The sequence below is a fragment of the Chiloscyllium punctatum genome, chromosome 1, assembly GCF_047496795.1.
Source record: "Chiloscyllium punctatum isolate Juve2018m chromosome 1, sChiPun1.3, whole genome shotgun sequence".
Taxonomy (NCBI): domain Eukaryota; kingdom Metazoa; phylum Chordata; class Chondrichthyes; order Orectolobiformes; family Hemiscylliidae; genus Chiloscyllium; species Chiloscyllium punctatum.
Genome location: NC_092739.1, coordinates 74,228,440 through 74,246,913, shown reverse-complemented (window position 1 = coordinate 74,246,913; position 18,474 = coordinate 74,228,440). Strand labels below are relative to the sequence as shown.

Here is an 18,474-nt window from a genome sequence, read left to right as displayed (position 1 = left end):
CATGTCATTTTTTAAAATCTAGAGCAGTGATTCTGCCGTGTATGTCATTCTGTGAGGCTGCGAAGCAAGGCTGTGAGCCATTATTGCAACAAGTGGAGGCTGGGTGGCCAGAAGTCCTCAAATGCTCCAGATTTATCAATGATACAGGAATGGAAAACACTAGCAAGATATGCTTCTCACCCGAGCAAGAGGAAAGAAAAAGTGAGTTGAATATGAATTACTTATCACCACTTTCAATTCTTCTTAATTTGAACTCACTGTTGTGTCACACGGTCAGATTCTGTTATCAATAATTCTTGTGATTATATTGTGCTGTTTGATTGCCAAGTATTAAATGAAAGACTTTGAAATCCAAATATTAAAGCACATAGTACCAAATACTTGTGTGTATCCTATTCAGATAATCTTTCACAGTTTGTTTGCACATAAATCATCTAAATTTAATTCTGGCCAGTCAGTACATTTTTCAGTTTTCTTCTGGAATCTTTTTGATGTGATCCTTTGATATTTGAAAAACAGTTCAGTTTTATCAAAATAAGAGTAGTTAACCATCCAGGAAAAAAAATATAAATACAGTGGCAAATCTGGATTAAGTAATTATTCTTAGTTTCTCCACTAATTGTGAAGGGGATGGCTCATAGAGACCTGTGGCATCTTAGGCAATGGCCATCTATTAGCACATCAAAGTGCTCATCCTTCCTATGTGATCCTGGAATGGATGTATTGACACAGTGTCTCTAAATGAATGCGTTGAGCCAAATTCTCTCATCAACTATTCTGGACTAAGATAAGCATGTATAGACCAGGATTTCATATGAGTGAGAAGGTCCCACCCAGTAGTAGTAAAACCAGTGATAGATCTGTATTGCTGGAGACCAAATGCAATTTTGTGGTAATTGGAGACTTAGCTGGGCAGCATCGGGCCTCCTGCTGAATTAAGTCGAGTTTGGGTTCTGCCAGGGCCACTCAGCTCTTGACCTCATTACAGCTTTGGTTCAAACAAGTGCAAAAGAGCTGAATTCCAGAGGCAGGGAGAGACTGACAGCATTCCTTTGAGTGTACATCAAAGAGCCCGTGCAAAACTGGAATTGGGAGTGAACTCTTTGCCAGGGTGGAGTCATATCTGGCATCTAGAATGATGGTTATGGTTGTTGGTCATTCACCTCAGCTCCAGGACATCTCTGCAGTAGTTCCAAGGCCCAACCATCTTCATCTGCTTCATCAATAACATTCCTCCATTATAAAGACAGAGGTTGGAATGTTTGCTGATGATTGCACAATGTTCAGCACCATTCGCTGCTCCTCAGATACTGAAGCAATCCATGTTCAAATGCAACAAGATCCAGGCAATGTCCAGGCTTGGGCTGACAAGTGGTAAATAATATATATGCCTCTCAAATGCCAGATAATGACCATCTTCAATAAGGGATACTCAAACCACCACCCCTTGATATTCAATGGCACTCACGTCACACAAGTGAATTTTTTAAAATGTGGAAATGATGTTGGCTGCCCATCGTATTGTTGGGCCTATGATGAATAGCCAATAAATCCTCAGGTAGAAGTGAGTGAAGGCAGGATCAGGGTTGCTGATGAATGGGGGAGTGACTTCCTGTGAACTTTTACCCTTTCCTGATGTTGGGTCCTGCGATTGGGCAAAGCATGAACAATGGCCCTTCCCAGATGATGGGCTATCATGCCCTTTGCTGGTTGAATACTAACGGTGCACCAGTTAAAGTTCTTGAACTTGCCTCCACATGAGAAGGATACCCATTGGACATGATTGGAGTGAGATGGCTCTGCAGCTGGATCTTGAGCACACGCCCTCAACCATCTTCACCTTAGCACCCAACCCTAGGAGGGCATTAAATTCTACCCATACTGATATCATTGTCTTAAACCAAAGGACATTAGCTGCTGTGCCTTCTAAAATGATTTAATAGAAATCTGCTTCCTAAACTTTGCCATTGTTCATCATTTGGTTTAATTACACACTGTTTCACATAATATGTCAATAGACTTAGCATTATCTTTCCATAAACTGCAAGAATAAATGTGAATAGAAAACTAAATCAGCTGGAAAGCAGCTTAAATAAATGCCTCAAATTATCCTGATCTTTTTCTGTAACTTTGGTGCCGGCAAATTGACAATATCAATCTGTAAGTATACAAGTATACTTTATCTCTGAGGTTCTGGTGATCATATATCAAAGTTGGAGCATGATCTCAGGAGAACTACACCTTGGAAATTAAAGCCAATGAAATTCATTCATGTAGTACTGCATCTTATTTCCATTGACATCATTGAAGAATGCATCATGGGCCACACAGGTCATGTTAAGTCACACTGCCTGGTCCAGTAATTTGACATATGTTTTTGTAAAGTACATGCACTGTACTCTCTTAAATTACTCCCTCAATATATTTTGGGGGGGGGGGGGGGGGGGGGGGGGTGGCGGGGGAAAACGTTGGTAAATGTAATGCTGAGGGAAAGTATCATAAAAATCTGAGATATTAAAACTTCATGAGAACGGAGTTTCCAAAGCAAGAAATACATGGCAGGCCAGCTCCATGTTCTCATGTTCCTTCATCCCACACTGCATTCTCAGCTCACTCACGTTTGCCTTGTTATTCTGACTTTATGAAGATGGTTTGATCAGAGACTATGTACACAATAAACATATTCGGTTTCTGTAATCAGTTTAGACAATGTGATTGTATGGTGTCAAATTTACTTCTGCACATCTTGATTTTTGTTTCTTTTATTATGAATGGATAGATCACAATACAAAAAGGACTAAACTATTTCTGAGAATCGTGACCAGTACAATTGTGACTAAAGAATTTAAAAAGCAACTCACTTCAACAGGGCTTTGCTGAAGTACTTGCACTTGTTTAATGGAGGTCAGTTTGGAGAATGCTATTGGAAAAAGCTTCTTTATAACTTAATCTCAGTAAAACATTTTTAATTAGGACTCCATGTTAACAAGATCTGCGCTTCCCATAGTAGGAAGTTAATGAATGAGATCCCACTGAGTTACTTTAAAGTATATTTTTACTTTTATGAAATGGGAACAAAGCCCTTGAAGAATGGAACTTCTTTTCAATGGTTTATGGTACAGTAAAGGAATGTTCACCAATTGCAATGAGGTTCTTGTAAATAATATCTGGCAGATCATTACATAGAAGTCCAAATACACAACTTAGTTTAAAAAAAACATTCAAAATGTATTAACAATGTACTGTTTAGTTCTTAGTTAATGCTGAAATGAATTTCAGGTAACCACTCTAATAGACATAAGATGGTCTCAAATATACTGATGATCACAAAAAGTGCCATAGTTTACTATGTTGCGGTCTGTGAAGGGCATGCTTCCAAATGTTACAACGACTTGTACGGACCAAACACCATTGTAAGAAAGACACATTCTTGTATTCTCCCTTGAGTCCAACACAAATACTAGAAACTGAAATGTCCGTCACAAAAGGCTACAAGTACCTGATGGCAGCTGAGGAAATGAAAGCTATGTAACGGCTTTAGCCAATGCTGCTCTAATTGATGGTATACTGATATGGCTGAATCTGCCATATATTTCCATTATTTTCTCTTTATAGTTTACAATTGTCTATTTTATTTTGACAGAAATTGAAGTATTTACTTGTCCAATGAAAATATTAGTGAAAACATAGAATTCATGTTTTAGACCTGATGTGGCAGGCACATGAATGTGCTGCTAGCTGGTGTGTCATTTCCATGGTTCCTATCCCACACCCAGGCCATTATCCTGGAGGGGGAATTAGACTGCCACCATGACCTAGTTACAAGGATTGGACATTCAATTTTTTTATTGCCCTAGAGAGAAGATGATGGTGAATTGCCTTCTTGAACCACTGCAGTCCATGTGCCATAAATATACCTACAATATTGTTAGGGAGTGATTTTTAGGATTTTGAACCAACAACAGTAAAGGAATGGCAATTTATTTCCAATTCAGGATGGTGAGTGGTTTGCAGATGGTGTTGTTCCTATATATTATCAGCTACTTTTGTTCTTTTAGATGGAAGTGTTTTGGATTTGGAAAGTACTGTATAAGGAGTCCATATGAATTTCTGCAATGAGTCTTTTAGATAGTGAACACTGCTGCTACTGACTGTCAGTGGTAGATGTTTACAGATGTGATGCCAATCAAGTGGGCTGCTTTATGCTGGATGATGTCAAGTTTCTTCAATATTGTTAATGCTGCACACATCCAGGCAAGTGGGGAGTATTCCATCACACTCCTGATTTATACCTTGTAGACAGGTGTTGGGGAGTCAGGAGGTAGTTACTCACCACAGTATTACTGGCTTCTTACCATGTTGTCACCATATTTAAACTTGTGTTCAGTTTCTGGTCAATCGTAACCCTCAGGATGTTGAAGTGGGGGGATTCAATCATGGTAATACCATGAATGTCAAGGGGAAGTAGTTAGATTGTCTCTTATAGGAGATGGCCATGGCCTGGCACTTGTGCGGTGTGAATGCTTCTTGGCACTCGTCAAACCAAGCCTGGATATGTCCAGATCTTGATGCATTTGAACATGGACTGCTTCAGTATCTGAGGAGTCACAAATGGTGCTGAACATTGTGCAATCATTGGCAAACATTCCCCTTGTCTGACCTTTATGATGGAGGGAATGTCATTAATGAAGCAACTGAAGATGATTGAGCCAAAGACAATACCTTACCGAATTTCTGCAGAGATGTCCTGGAACTGAGATGACTGACCCCAAACAACCACAACTATCTTCCCATATGTCAGATATGACTCCAACCAGTGGAGACTTTGCCCCCGATCCCCATTGACTCCAGTTTTGCTAGGGATCCTTGATGCCACATTTGGTCAGATGAAGCCTAGATGTCAAGGGCTGTCACTTTCATTTCACCTCTGAAATTTAGCTCTTTTGTCCATGTTTGACCCAAGGTTGTAATGAGGTCAGGAGCTGAGTGGCCCTGGCAGAAACCAAACTGGGCATCACCGAGCAGGTGCTACTTGATAGTACTGTTGATGACGCCTTGATAGCACTGTTGATGTCACCTTCCATCAATGTATTGACAATTGAGATAATCTGATGGGGTGATAATTGGTTGGGTTGGGTTAGTCCTGCTTGTCATGTTCAGGTCCTTCCTGGTCGAAGTTCTAGCTCATTGGTTAGGTTCAATGTTGTAGCTATAATGGAACAGCTTGACTGGGAGCATACGTCTTCAGTCCTTTGCTGGAGTGTTATCAGGGCCCATAGCATTTTCAGTGCCCAGTGCCTCCAGCCATTTCTTGATATCATGTGAAATGAATTGGGTTGACTGAAGACTAGCATCTGTGACATTGGGGACCTCTGGAGGAGGTTGGGATAGATCATCCACTCTGCAGTCCTTGCTGAAGATCGTTGTGAATGCTTCAAACTTATCGTTTGCACTGATGTACTGGCCTCTCCCATTATTGAAGAGGGGGATATTTGTGGAGCTTCCTCGTCCAGTGAGTTCTTGAATTGTCCATCAACATTCACGACTAGATGTGGCAGGAATGCAGACTGGATCTGATCTATGGTTGTGGGATTGCTTGGACCTGTCTGTCACTTATGCTATTTGGTATGTGAGTCGTCTTGTTCGGTAGTTCTTCAGGTTGCCTAGTGCTGCTCTTGCCATGTCCTCCTGCATTCTTCATTGAACTTGTGAATTACCTATTAAGGCCTATTGTCCCGATGGCTTCCATGACCTTAGAAGGCTTGAAACAGTATAGCTTCCTGGAGAAGTAGGGGACAAGGCCAATGCGCACGTCTGACTTAGAGTGTCACCTCGTCTGTGTCTGACTTCAGCTGCAGCCACAGGACACCTAGTGGAAGGGCCATTTCTTAAGTTAACAAGTTAGAGAGAGGGTATCGCCATCCATAACACCTCTCTCTCTCTTTTACCTGAAAGGGCTGCCTGGTGCTTCTTCCACACTGGAGTGCCAACTGTTGCCCAATCTTGACAGCAGACTGTTTTTACATATTTCTGGTCCCTATTTGACTCTGGCAAGGTGTCTAACCCGCAAGGCAAATACTGCTCATAAATCATTTAAGTTGCCTGGAAGTTCTACTAGTCTGCATGGAGAGACTGAACAGAGTATTCGGAAACACACCCACTCTTAACTGTGAGAGTATCCTGCATCAAATAAGGGTAGTGTCAAAAGGCAGGGCCTTGGTTGAGGGCAAGATTCTCATGTGAATAATTGTTGTGTAAATGGCAAACCGATTCTAGATTGGTGTAGAGAGACACTTGCATTTGTGTAATGCCTTTCATATCTTCAGTTTGTACTGCATTGTTTTACAATCAGTGAAGTTTTTTTTAAGTGTATATTTACTGTTGTCAAGTATATGGAAAAAAAGGTTCCGATTCTTGCTTGCCAAATGCTGCATCTGGGGCTAACCTCACCTCTGTGGTGTAAGCCTAGATCAGGAGCATAATGCCATATTCAGGAGTCTAACTGGGTAAAATATTTTTTCTTTTACACTGTAGGGTTAAGCTATAGCATATGACATAACCTATCAATATTATCCCTTTGTGAAGCACACCTACTTATGATGCCTTGCAATGCTGCCTCTTTTTGTACTGGTGTAATTATTTTGAGTACTATTGATGTGCTAATGACAGAAAATAAGACACAGTGTTTAAATTGCAATTTCATTTAAACACTCCCAATTATTTTCAAGGTGGACACTTCTGCCATTTGCTGGATATGACACTGGGAAACTGTCAGTACCAAAGTATTGAGATCCTGCATAAAAATGAAAGTTACTGTTGTGGCTGTTGAGAGAATGGGTTGAGTAATCTAACACCTTTTAATGTAATAAAACATTCCAAGGCTCTTCACAGAAGCATTATTAAAACAAAATTTGGCACCAAACCATGTTAATAGAAATTGAAGTAGATGATCAAAACATTTTCAAAGAGTGTCTTACATGGATAGAGGAATAAAGAGGCCGAAATATTTAGGGAACTTCTCCAGAATTTGGGGCTCAAAGAGCAGAAAGAAAAGAGACCAGTGATGGAGCAATTTAAAATCAGAAATGCTCGTGGGAATATGAAAATAGGGCACAATTCATCAGGAAATCCAGGGCTAGTGTCATAATATATGCTCTGTTGAATGTGAAACAATAGATTTTGTTTTGCTGCATGTTCTGAGCAAGAGGATTTTGTACAATGTAAGCTCTATATTGTATTCATGTATACACCAAGTGTTCATGGGCTTGTACCAGTTGATAAAAGCAGTACATGTTAACCATACTTTTTCCCTTCTGAGCCAATTCAGTGCCAGACCCATTGTTAGTTAATGCAGCACTGTTTGTAAAGTGAACAATACAAAAGTTACAGTTAGTAAATTGTTGGGTTTACTTTCTGCGATGTTTGTGCTAAAAATGAAGAATTTTCATAGGATGCTTAAAACTAATCTGTTATAGCTTCAGAAAATGATCTCCAGTAGGCCTATAAACATGATGTAAATGCTGGTTCACTGGTGAATAAGCCAGGCCACCCCATAGAAAATTCAATCTAGTAATCCTAATGTGTAAGTGGAGAAGGACATCTTCACCTTTCATTCTCCATTCTAAGGGGTTCAGCAAGTCTGTATAAGAGGCAAAGCTAAAGTGTATTTCAAACCATTGCACCTAGCACATCCCCAATAGGCTGACCACCAATATCCACTACAAACCCATCGAATCCCACAGTTGCCTTGATTATACATCCTCACACCTATTATTAACTTAAATACCACCTTTTCCTAGTTGGTATCAGTCCTGAAGAAGGTTTAAGGTCTTGAAATGTTAACTTTGACTTTAGAAATCTTCTTATATTTGCACAAAATAATGACCGCACAGATACAGTTTATACTTAGAGGGCGAAGAATTATTCAGATTTTCAATGACTCCGAATTGCAAAATTGTTTTGCAAAACAAATGTGGCCAGTCTAACTGAAAGTTAACAATATTACCCTGACATGCCAGTGAAAAAGTGGGACAGACAGTGGCATCTATCCCACCCTCTGTCTCCTTTCTTCCTCAGGGATACCAACCCATTCCTGCACACCCACCACAGCATAGCAGGGAAGGGGATGAGTCCTTACCATATACAGTGTGTTCCAAACATGCTGACAGGAGCTTTCACAGAGCCAGGCCAGTGCTTGGCAGAGAGGAGCTCACTGTGCAATGAAGGCCAATGGGAGACCTTCCAGTCCTGACACCTCGTTGGACTGATTGATAGAGCTCCAGTTTATTATTGAAGAGCAAGAGGATATCCTGACATGGAGGGGACCCCTGAAAAAGAAGCAGTGAGCAGAGACTTGTTGAGATATCAGGAGTGTCATCAGCCAGCCAAAGAGCTGGTGAGAGATCCACACCGTCTTGTCCATGGAAGTTACCCTTGCATGCCAGTCAGGCAGTGCTGAGGCCACCAATAGAATGTTCCACTGGGGATCCAAAACCACTAGGGAAGCCCCACCCAGATAGGAATCTGAAATTATTAGAGAAAAGTTTGGCAGCATCTGTGGAGAGAGAAACAAAGTCAATATTTAAGTCAAGTGACTTGTTTTCAGAACTGAGAGATCTGCCAGCCAGTCTGAGGCAGCAAGCAACTCTTACACTCAGCTGCACCTTGGAAGAGGCAGTGGCTGGTGGTGACAGAGTAACTCTTCAGTCCTGGGATCAAACAGGAGCCAAGACAGAACTAGAGGAATCAAAACAGAACTAGGCTGTGTGTGGAGGTGGGGTTGAAAATGGTGAGGGGAAAGGGTTCATAGATTGGGCTTCACATAGAAAGAGAGGATCTAAAGCAAGAGCAGGGGGTAGCTTGCAGTGAGAACTTCCTGCTGGTGCTACAGGCACTGATTTAACATTGATCAAGGGACTCCCTCCCACCAAGGTGACCTACGACTGTCAGCAATGCTGCACATTAATAGGCCCATCAAAACCTGCCTACCATCTATAGGCACAAGTCAGGACTGTGATGGAATGCCTCTCACTTGCCTGGCTGAGTGCAGCTCCAACATCACTCAAACTTGATACCATCTAAGACAAAGCAGCCCTCTTCATTGGCAACACACCCATGATCTTCAACACTGTCTCCCTCCAACTCTCAGCAGCAGCAGTATGTACCATCTGCAACTAAGTACTTGCACCAAATGGACTCCAGTTCAAAAAGGCAGCTCACCACCGCCTTTGAGGGCCAGTAGGGATGGGTAACAATTGCTGGCACAGCCAGCAAAGTCCACATCCCATGCATGAATAAAAATACAGGCTGATATTGGCCACTAAATTGATAGTTGAAAATCTTACACAGTGCAGTGACAGGCCCTTGACAGGTCTCAAGGTGAACATTAATGTCCTGAATTAACTGCCCACTGGTTTGCATTGGGATGATCCTGAGACTGGCACTCTGAATAGCTTCAGGTCAAAATGGTTGTGAGGAAATGGCAGAAAGGCCAGCGATGTGAAATTAACCCCGCCTACCTGCAATCTTGGCCTTTGGTCCATTTAAAAATCCAGTCCCTGCATTCTACATGTGTGTTGTTAATTGACACATGAAGGCAATGAGGGCAAATCTGTTGTACAATGGATGATGGATTAAATGAATAGTCATTAACCTGAAAGTGAGGAGAAGGATGTCGGGTGAAGTCAGCAGTAAGTGGAGAATTAAATATTATTGCAATGAGATTCCACGGTGCCACTTCCAGTAAGTTTTTATTTCTGAGAACACACTAATTATGGAGTTGAAGGATCCAAAAGATCTATCACTGCTCAGACTGTAAGAAAAGTGCACAAGCTGTTGGAAACAGAATGACAATAGACTGCTCAGGAAGGTATTATAAAATTGTCACCATCCTCTGTGTCATTTCTGCCCCAATCAGACGTTCCTGGCAGCTGCTTCACTTCATAAATCCCTAAATATGTTAGCAGTGTAAACCCAGGATATCTAGTTCCTATTCCACTGGCTGTCACTTTAACGTGTGAAAAAGAGACTAGTAAAGATGTGATGGTGGAATCTCAAAGGACGAAGCACCATTCAAAAGGTGTATAAACATCTGAAACTACTCTACCTAGATTTTTGCTCTGAAAAGAATGTCTATACAATATGTGCAAGCACTGTGCTGGCAAGGAGATTCATTGCCAATCTCTTTTTAATGAAGTGCTAAAAATGCTGATAATTGTTTATTGCAGGACTGATTGAGCTGAGAGCGACAAAAGCTTTTGTCACAGCACTAGCTGTGGAATTTCATGGTGAAGGTCAGAACAGCAGTGTGCAAATGTCACATTCCCACTTTGCTGTTGTGGGACTCAAGAATCTGCTGTTCAGCTCAGATAATCAGCAGCTTTTGCTGCTCATGCTGTTTGACCTTGCTGTGGCAGTTGAAATTATTATTGGCTGCTGAGTATTTTTATGCTGCATTGAATTGATCCCCATAACCGTGTGTTCCTGACGCCTCACTAATGTTGAGGATATCTTAAATTAAAATACAACTTCCTCTTCATACATTAGAATTCAAACATCAATTTTGAACTTAAAACTTACTTAAAACAGCAAAGTCTCACCTGAGACTACCCTTATACCATTCTGAGGGCTTAGTAGTGGCAATAAGACCATAAGACATAGGAATGGGAGTAAGGCCAATCGGCCCATCGAGTCCACTCCGCCATTCAATCTTGGCTGATGGGTATTTCAACTCCACTTACCCGCATTCTCCCCGTAGCCCTCAATTCCTTGTGACATCAAGAATTTATCAATCTCTGCCTTGAAGCCATTTAGCGTCCCGGCCTCCACTGCACTCTGTGGCAATGAATTCCACAGGCCCACCACTCTCTGGCTGGAGAAATGTCTTCGCATTTCTGTTCAGAATTTACCCCCTCTAATTCTAAGGCTGTGTCCACGGGTCCTCGTCTCTAGATAAATTCCAGAAAAAGGCAAATAAAACTTTTACAGTGGTGCACCTAAATGGTAAAATGCAGTAGCTTGAGATGGGAGATGGTTCTAATAGACCTGACGTGTTTATGTTGCCAAAGGGAGGCAATGTTTTTTCAAACAAGGACATAATAAAGGGCAAGCTTACATAAAGCAGCTTAAGGTCTAAATTGATGTATTGGGTGTAAACTTGTTTTTTTGAGATGAAGTGTGTACCCCCAGCAGAACATCAAACTACACCTCCCAACTCATGAGTTTCAGACATGACCTCTGAACCTCTTCATCAGTGCAGAAAGGTCACCTCAGTAGATACTTTATCTAGAATAGGTTGAGAGCCATATTCTTGTGGGCACAGCACTGGCATGGGCTTGCAGCTAGAGGAGAAAACAGCTTAGGTCCGTAACACTCAGAGGACTCCAGAATAGGCTGCTGCACATCTTCAGGGGTTGTTGCTGGACAATGAGGGAGTGAAATCCCTTCCAGTTCAGAAATCTGGCTGGATGATAACAGGGAGTTTGATGGCCTCTTATACTGCAGGGAACCCTCACCTTGGCTCTCTGGGTCCCCAGCGAACTGGGAAAACTGTACCATTTTCCTGTAAAGATCATCAGTCCACTCACAATTGTGCTTGTGAGCTGCTGGTTGGGAAGTACACAGGCAGGAGGCTGGAAGAACATAGCAAGCCAGGCAGCATCAGATGGTGAAGAAGTCAACATTTTGGGTGTAACCCTTCTTCAGGACTGGGGGTGGGTGTGGGGGGAGTTGAAGATAAAGGGGGTGGTGGAGGCAGGGTGGTGAAGATAGGTAGAGTGTATGACCTGGTTGGTCAATGGGAAGAATGAATCTGTTTAGTGGCAGGGAGTGGAAGGGAGAGGTTGGGAGTGGAATTAGGGAGGGGGAGGGATGTTATTTGAAATTGGAGAACTCAATGTTGGGTCCTCTGGGCTGTAGGTTGCTCAGGCAGAAGATGAGGTGTTGTTCTTCCAATTTGCTCTGGGTTCATTTTGGCAATGGAGGATGCCAAGGGTGGTCATGTCAGAAAGGGGGAATTGAAATGGGTGGTGGCCTTGGAGGTCTGGTTGGCAGACCTGGCCGAGATGCTCGGTGAACCATTTCCTAAGTTTACGTTTGGTCTCCCCGATGTAGAGAAGACAACATCGGGACCACCTGATGCAGTAAACTAGTTTGGAAGAGAGGCAGGTGAACATCTGTTTCACCTGGAGGGACTGATTGGAAAGTGCCACACCTTTGCCCGTTTGAGATTTGGAAGGAGATGGAGAGAGGATGTTCAGTGTTACTGTGAGCTTCAGCACCACAGGCATAGCACTACCTTCCAAGCCATGTGGCTACAGACTTTCCTGAGTCTGGAGTCACATGGAAGTTAGGCCAAGTAAGGAGGACCATATTCTGGATCTTGATCAACTGTGCCAATGGGCTGTAGAAAGGCAGATGGTGTTTAATTTAGATAAATGGGAGGTGTTGCATTTTGGTAAGGCCAGCCAAGGCAGGAGTTACACAGTTAATGTTAGGTCCCAGGGGAGTGTTGCTGAATAGAGACCTATGGGTTCAGGTACATAGTTCCTTGAAAAAGTAGTGTCACAGGTAGACCATGTGGTGTTTGTCATGCATGCCTCCTTGGTCAGAACATTGAGAATGGGAGTTGGGATGTCATGTTACAGCTTACAGGACATCAGTTAGACTACTTTTAGAACATTGCATGTCATTCTGTTTGTCCTGCTATAGAAAGGATATTATTAAATTGGAAGAGGTGCAGAAAAGATTTACAAGGATGTTATCAGAACTAGAGCGTTTGAGTTATACAGACAAGCTGGATAGGCTGGGACATTTTTCATAGATCATATAAGGATGAGGGGTCACCTTCTTGAGGTTGATAAAATCATGAGGGGCATAGATAAGGTGAATAGCCAAAGTCATTACCCTCGGATGGACGAGTTCAAAACTAGAGGGCCAAGCAAAGGAAAATGGGACTATTTCAGTTTGGAAACCTGATCAGTATGGATGAGTTGGGCTGAAGGGTCTGTTTCCATGCTCTGTATGACATTAGTGAACCAGATGGGTTTTTACAGGATTTGTTGATGGTTTCCATCACTGAGGCTAGCTTTTGATTCAGTATTTATTTATTGAATTTAACTTCCACTAGTTACTGTGATGGGATGGGATTTGAACCCGGGCTCCTGGCACATTAGCTAGAACATCTAGTCCAGTGACAATACCACTATGCCACTGTCTTCCCCCAAGACATTGAACATGTGACTTAAGTTGTGCATCTATCTTGATCACTTCTTTAGTCTATGTAAAATGTAGTCTAACTCAGCTATTTAATTCCCTCAAGAAAAGTTCTGTATAAATACTGTCTAATTCCCAAAGATAATTAAGCAAAACTGTAGATTACTTATTTATTAAGAGTGATGTGGAGAATTAATTTACTCATCAAGTTGTTAAGATCTAGAATGCAATACCAGAAAGGCTTGTTGAAACGGACTAAATAGTAACTTTCAAAAGGGAAGTAAGTAGGACTTAATGTGGAAATATTGCAAAACCATCATGAAAGAAAGTGGAGTGAAACGAACTTGTCATTCTTTTGGAGAGGTAGCATCAGGTCATTGGGCTGAAAGAGCTGTTATGCTGTGAGATTCTATGAATCACCCATCTCCATATTTGCAGTTTACCCCTGCTCTTGTTCCAAGCAATTGAATCATTAATATTTGTAGGATAATTGATCTTCAATTCTTAACCGTAAATCCTTAGACCCCTTTTGAAAAGATATCTCTATTAATCGATACAGTATTAATTGCTCTACTTGGATATCTCTTCCACATGTCCATCTTTCAGTGGCAGTAGGTTGTCTTCATTTTGATGTTTGCTAATTGTAGATTACGTGTTCCCCATGTAGCTTAACAGTTTAATTTAATGAAAGAAATCCATTTTATACATAGAAATTTCTCTCATTTCAGCTAGTCCTAGTGGAAACTGTGTTTTAGATAGTAGTTGAAGTGATCCCTGAACTAACGTTTCATTCCCTGTGGTGCCTGGTGCACTGCATCCAGCTGATCTAAATGTATAATGCCAATTTAACAAGCCATAATCTGATTCAAGTATAAATTATATTAAGCATTATAAATAGTCAATCTGTTGCTAATACTTCATCTACAGATAATTCAGGAAGCTAATCAGATGTCTGTGAATTGTCTATGGTGAGTTGCTAACCAGGAACTATTCTATTTGAAGCAAAGATTAAGTCAGCATGCAATCTCCTCCCAACTGTCTAATGTAGAAATATAATGAAATTATATACCACCTAAAGAGTAAAAGCACCATTGCGAAAGTTGTTAATTTCCTTAATTTTCAGTGATTTGCTGAAAATTGTGATCCAGGCTCATGGTAAGATTTGATGTTAATGTTATTAGCATTCACCATTTCCTCTTCACACCGACACAACAATTATCACAACCCCATGAGGTAAAGAGACACACTATAATCAGCTGGAGTCTGATTATTAAATGTAGTTACATTTGCTAAGCTTTATCATTATAGTTCTGGCCATAGGTGAAAGTTGTGTACACTAGAGTGGACAGTAAATCAACTAGCTAAAAACAAGGGCAACAGATGCTGGAAACCAGAGTCGAGGTTAGAGTGGTGCTGGAAAAGCACAGACGGTCAGGTAGCATCCAAGGAGCAGGAAAATCAACGTTTCGGGCAAAAACCCTTCATCAGGAATAGAGGCAGGGTGCCTCCAGAGTGGAGAGATAAATGAGAGGGAGTTAGGGGTGGGGAGAAAGTAGCATAGAGTACAATAGGCGAATGGGGGTGGGGATAAAGGTGATAAAGCAGAGAGGAGGGTGGAGTGGATAAGTGGAAAGGAAGATAGGCAGGTAGGACAGGTCATGAGGGCGGTGCTGAGCTGGAAGGCTGGAGCTGGAGTGAGGTGGGGGAAGGGGAAATGAGGAAACTGGTGAAATCCACATTGATGCCCTGGGGTTGAAGTGTTCCGAGGCGGAAGATGAGGCGTTCTTCCTCCAGGCATCTGGTGGTGAGGGAGCGGCGGTGGAGGAGGCGCAGGGCCTGCATGTCCTCGGCAGAGTGGGACAGGGAGTTGAAATGTTGGGCCACAGGGCGGTAGGGGTTGATTGGTGTGGGTGTCCCAGAGATGTTCCCTAAAGCGCTCTGCTAGGAGGCGTCCAGTCTCCCCAATGTAGAGGAGATTGCATCGGGAGCAACGGATACAATAAATGATATTAGTGGATGTGCAGGTAAAACTTTGATGGATGTGGAAGGCTCCTTTTGGGCCTTGGATGGAGGCGAGGGAGGAGGTGTGGGTGCAGGATTTGCAATTCCTGCGGTGGCAGGGGAGTGTGCCAGGATGGGAGGGTGGGTCGTAGGGGGGTGTGGACTGACCAGGTAGTCACGGAGGGAACGGTCTTTGCGGAAAGCGGAAATGGGTGGGGAGGGAAATATATCCCTGGTGGTGGGGACCGTTTGGAGGTGGCGGAAATGACGTCGGAAGATGTGGTTATGCGAAGGTTGGTAAGGTGAAAGGTGAGCACCAGGGGTGTTCTTTCCTTGTTACGGTTGGAGGGGTGGGGTCTGAGGGCGGAGGTGCGGGATGTGGATGAGATGCGTTGGAGGGCATCTTCAACCACGTGGGAAGGGAAATTGCTGTCTCTAAAGAAGGAGGCCATCTGGTGTGTTCTGTGGTGGAACTGGTCCTCCTGGGAGCAGATACAGCAGAGGCGGAAGAATTGGGAATACGGGATGGCATTTTTGCAGGAGGTAGGGTGGGAAGAGGAATAATCCAGGTAGCTGTGAGAGTTGGTGGGTTTGTAAAAAATGTCAGTGTCAAGTCGGTCGTCATTAATGGAGATGGAGAGATCCAGGAAGGGGAGGGAGGTGGTCCAGGTGAATTTAAGGTTGGGGTGGAATGTGATGGTGAAGTTGATGAATTGCTCAACCTCCTCGCGGGAGCACGAGGTGGCACCGATGCAGTCATCAATGTAGCGGAGGAAGAGGTGGGGAGTGGTGCCGAAGTAACTATGGAAGATGGACTGTTCTACGCAGCCAACAAAGAGACAGACATAGCTAGGGCCCATACTGGTGCCGATGGCTATCCCTTTGATCTGGAGGACGTGGGAGGACTCTAAGGAGAAATTGTTAAGGGTGAGGACTAGTTCAGCCAAACGAATGCGAGTGTCGGTGGAAGGGTACTGTTAGGGATGTCAGGAGAGGAAGAAACGGAGGGCTTGGAGGCCCTGTTCATGGTGGATGGAGGTGTAGAGGGATTGGATATCCAGGGTGAAGATGAAGCGCTGGGACTGGGAAAACGGAAGTCTTGGAGGAGGTGGAGGGCGTGGGTGGTGTCTCAAATGTTTGTGGGGGTTCCTGAACTAGGGAGGATAGGACAGTGCCAAGGTAGGTGGAGATGAGTTCAGTGGGGCAGAAACAGGCTGAGACAATGGTCGGCCAGGGTGGTCAAGCTTGTGGATCTTGGGAAGGAGGTAGAACCGGGCAGTGCGGGGTTCCCAGACTATGAGGTTGGAAGCTGTGGGTGGGAGATCCCCTGAGGTGATGAGGTTCTGTATGGTCTGGAGATGATGGTTTGGTGATGGGGGTGGGGGTGTGGGGTCATGGTCGAGGGGGCAATAGGAGGAGGTGTCTTCAAGTTGGCGTCTGGCTTCAGTGGTGTAGAGGTCAGTGCGCCAAATTATCACTGCACCCCCTTTATCTGCTGGTTTGATGGTGAGGTTAGGATTGGAGTAGAGGGATTGGAGGGCTGCACTTTGTAAGGGTGAGAGGTTGGAGTGGGGGAGGAGGGTAGACAGGTTGAGGTGGTTAAAGGCTCGGCGGCAATTGGAAATGAAGAGATCGAGGGTAGGTAATAGGCCAGCGCGGGGTGTCCAGGTGGATGGAGTATGTTGGAGGTGGGCGAAGGGGTCCTCGGAAGGTGGCGGGAGTCCTGATTGTAAAAGTAAGCTCGGAGGCGGCAGAAGAAGTGTTCGACGTCACGGCGTGTATTAAAATCATTGATGTGTGAGCAGAGGGGGATAAAGGTGCAACCTTTGCAGAGGACTGATCGTTCGTCCTCAGTGAGGGGGAGGTTAGGGGGAATGGTGAAAATTCAGCAGGGTCGGGAGCTGGGACCTAGTGTGGGTGTGGAGCTGTAAGTGGGGGCAGAACATGTAACTGGAGTGGGCATAGTGTTGGGGGAATGGGGGTGGAGTCATGAGCAGGGGTGGTGTTCCCCGCAGGGCTCTGGGGGTCGGGGATGGTGACAGTGGGATCTGTGGGGGGGGGGCATGTCCACAGAATGCAGGTGAGTGGCGTTGGTGGGGGCGGAAATGGTGGTGGGTGTGGGTGTGGGTGGGAGGGGTGGAAGTCACTGAGCATGTGACATCAGCGATGATGTGAGGGGTGGAAGTGAAGTCACGTGTGGTGCACGAGGAATTGAGAGGGGCAGAAGTGGCTATGGAAGCGACCATGATGGGGGCAGAAGTGACGTGATCCATCACTGTGGCGATAGTAGCTGCAGCAGCCACATGGCTAATGGCATCCGAGCAGTTCCAGTGGCCGGGAGAATCTTCTGGAATGTTTGAGGAGTGCTGGTTATGGAGGTGGGTATATAAAAGTTGGTTGTACTTACAGTTTTTGATGTTTGAAATGGTGTTGAAATACTGTTTGTTGAGAGTATGAATTCTCCTGAGAATATAGTACAGAAGGGGTCCTTTGCAATTCTGAGAGAGTGTGGCCCTCAGCTGTGGCAGGACTGACTGTAGAGAGGTTTGGTACTGGTGCATGGCTGCGAGTGTGGAGTGGAGGATCTTGAAGGAGAACCGTTCCTGGTGTTTTTGAATCTGTAGTCTGTACTGTTTGTTCTGTTCGTTTCCGAACTCTGCTGGTTTAATGGTAGTCCGGAGTCCATGTGGATTAGTGGTGCTGGAAGAGCACAGCAGTTCAGGCAGCATCCAAGGAGTCCATGTGGGATGAGTTGGTTATGGAGGCAGGCACTGAGAAAGCTCATGTGGCTGTAGTAGCGAGTTTGTTTCAGGACATGGTTGAAGAGCTTCAGAGCAGAAGAGATTACCTGGGGGTTGAGTGAGAGAGAGACTCACTGAGATACTTGTAGAGAGAGGAGGAAAATTTCTTTAAGGCAGGCATCCTTGCAAGAGGATTCGCAGGAGGGTTAAAATCAACTAGGTAAAAACAAGGACAGCAGATGCTGGAAACCAGAGTCTAGATTAGAGTGGTGGTGGAGGAAAAGCACAGCAGGTCAGGCAGCATCTGAGGACAGGAAAATCAACATTTTGGGCAAAAGCCCTTCATCGGGAATAGAGGCAGGGTGCCTGCAGAGTGGAGGGATAAATGAGAGGGGGTGGGGGTAGTGAGAAAGTAGCATAGAGTACAATAGGTGAATGGGAGTGGGGATGGAGGTGATAGGTCAGAGGGGAGGGTGGGGGAAAGTAGTAAAGTGTACAATGGGTGAATGAGGGTGGGGAT

At 44.0% G+C, this 18,474-nt stretch overlaps 1 protein-coding gene across 6 annotated transcripts in view; it reads left to right on the top strand.

Annotated features, from left to right (window-relative positions):
* The window catches only part of corin (corin, serine peptidase), a 266,366-nt gene that overhangs the window by 129,625 nt on the left and 118,267 nt on the right, over positions 1-18,474 (top strand). For all 6 annotated transcript variants that reach the window (XM_072568771.1, XM_072568751.1, XM_072568761.1 and 3 more), the window contains one exon: positions 23-201. In XM_072568771.1, coding sequence (XP_072424872.1) covers positions 23-201 — 179 coding nt within the window. The remainder of the gene's footprint in view (positions 1-22; positions 202-18,474) is intronic.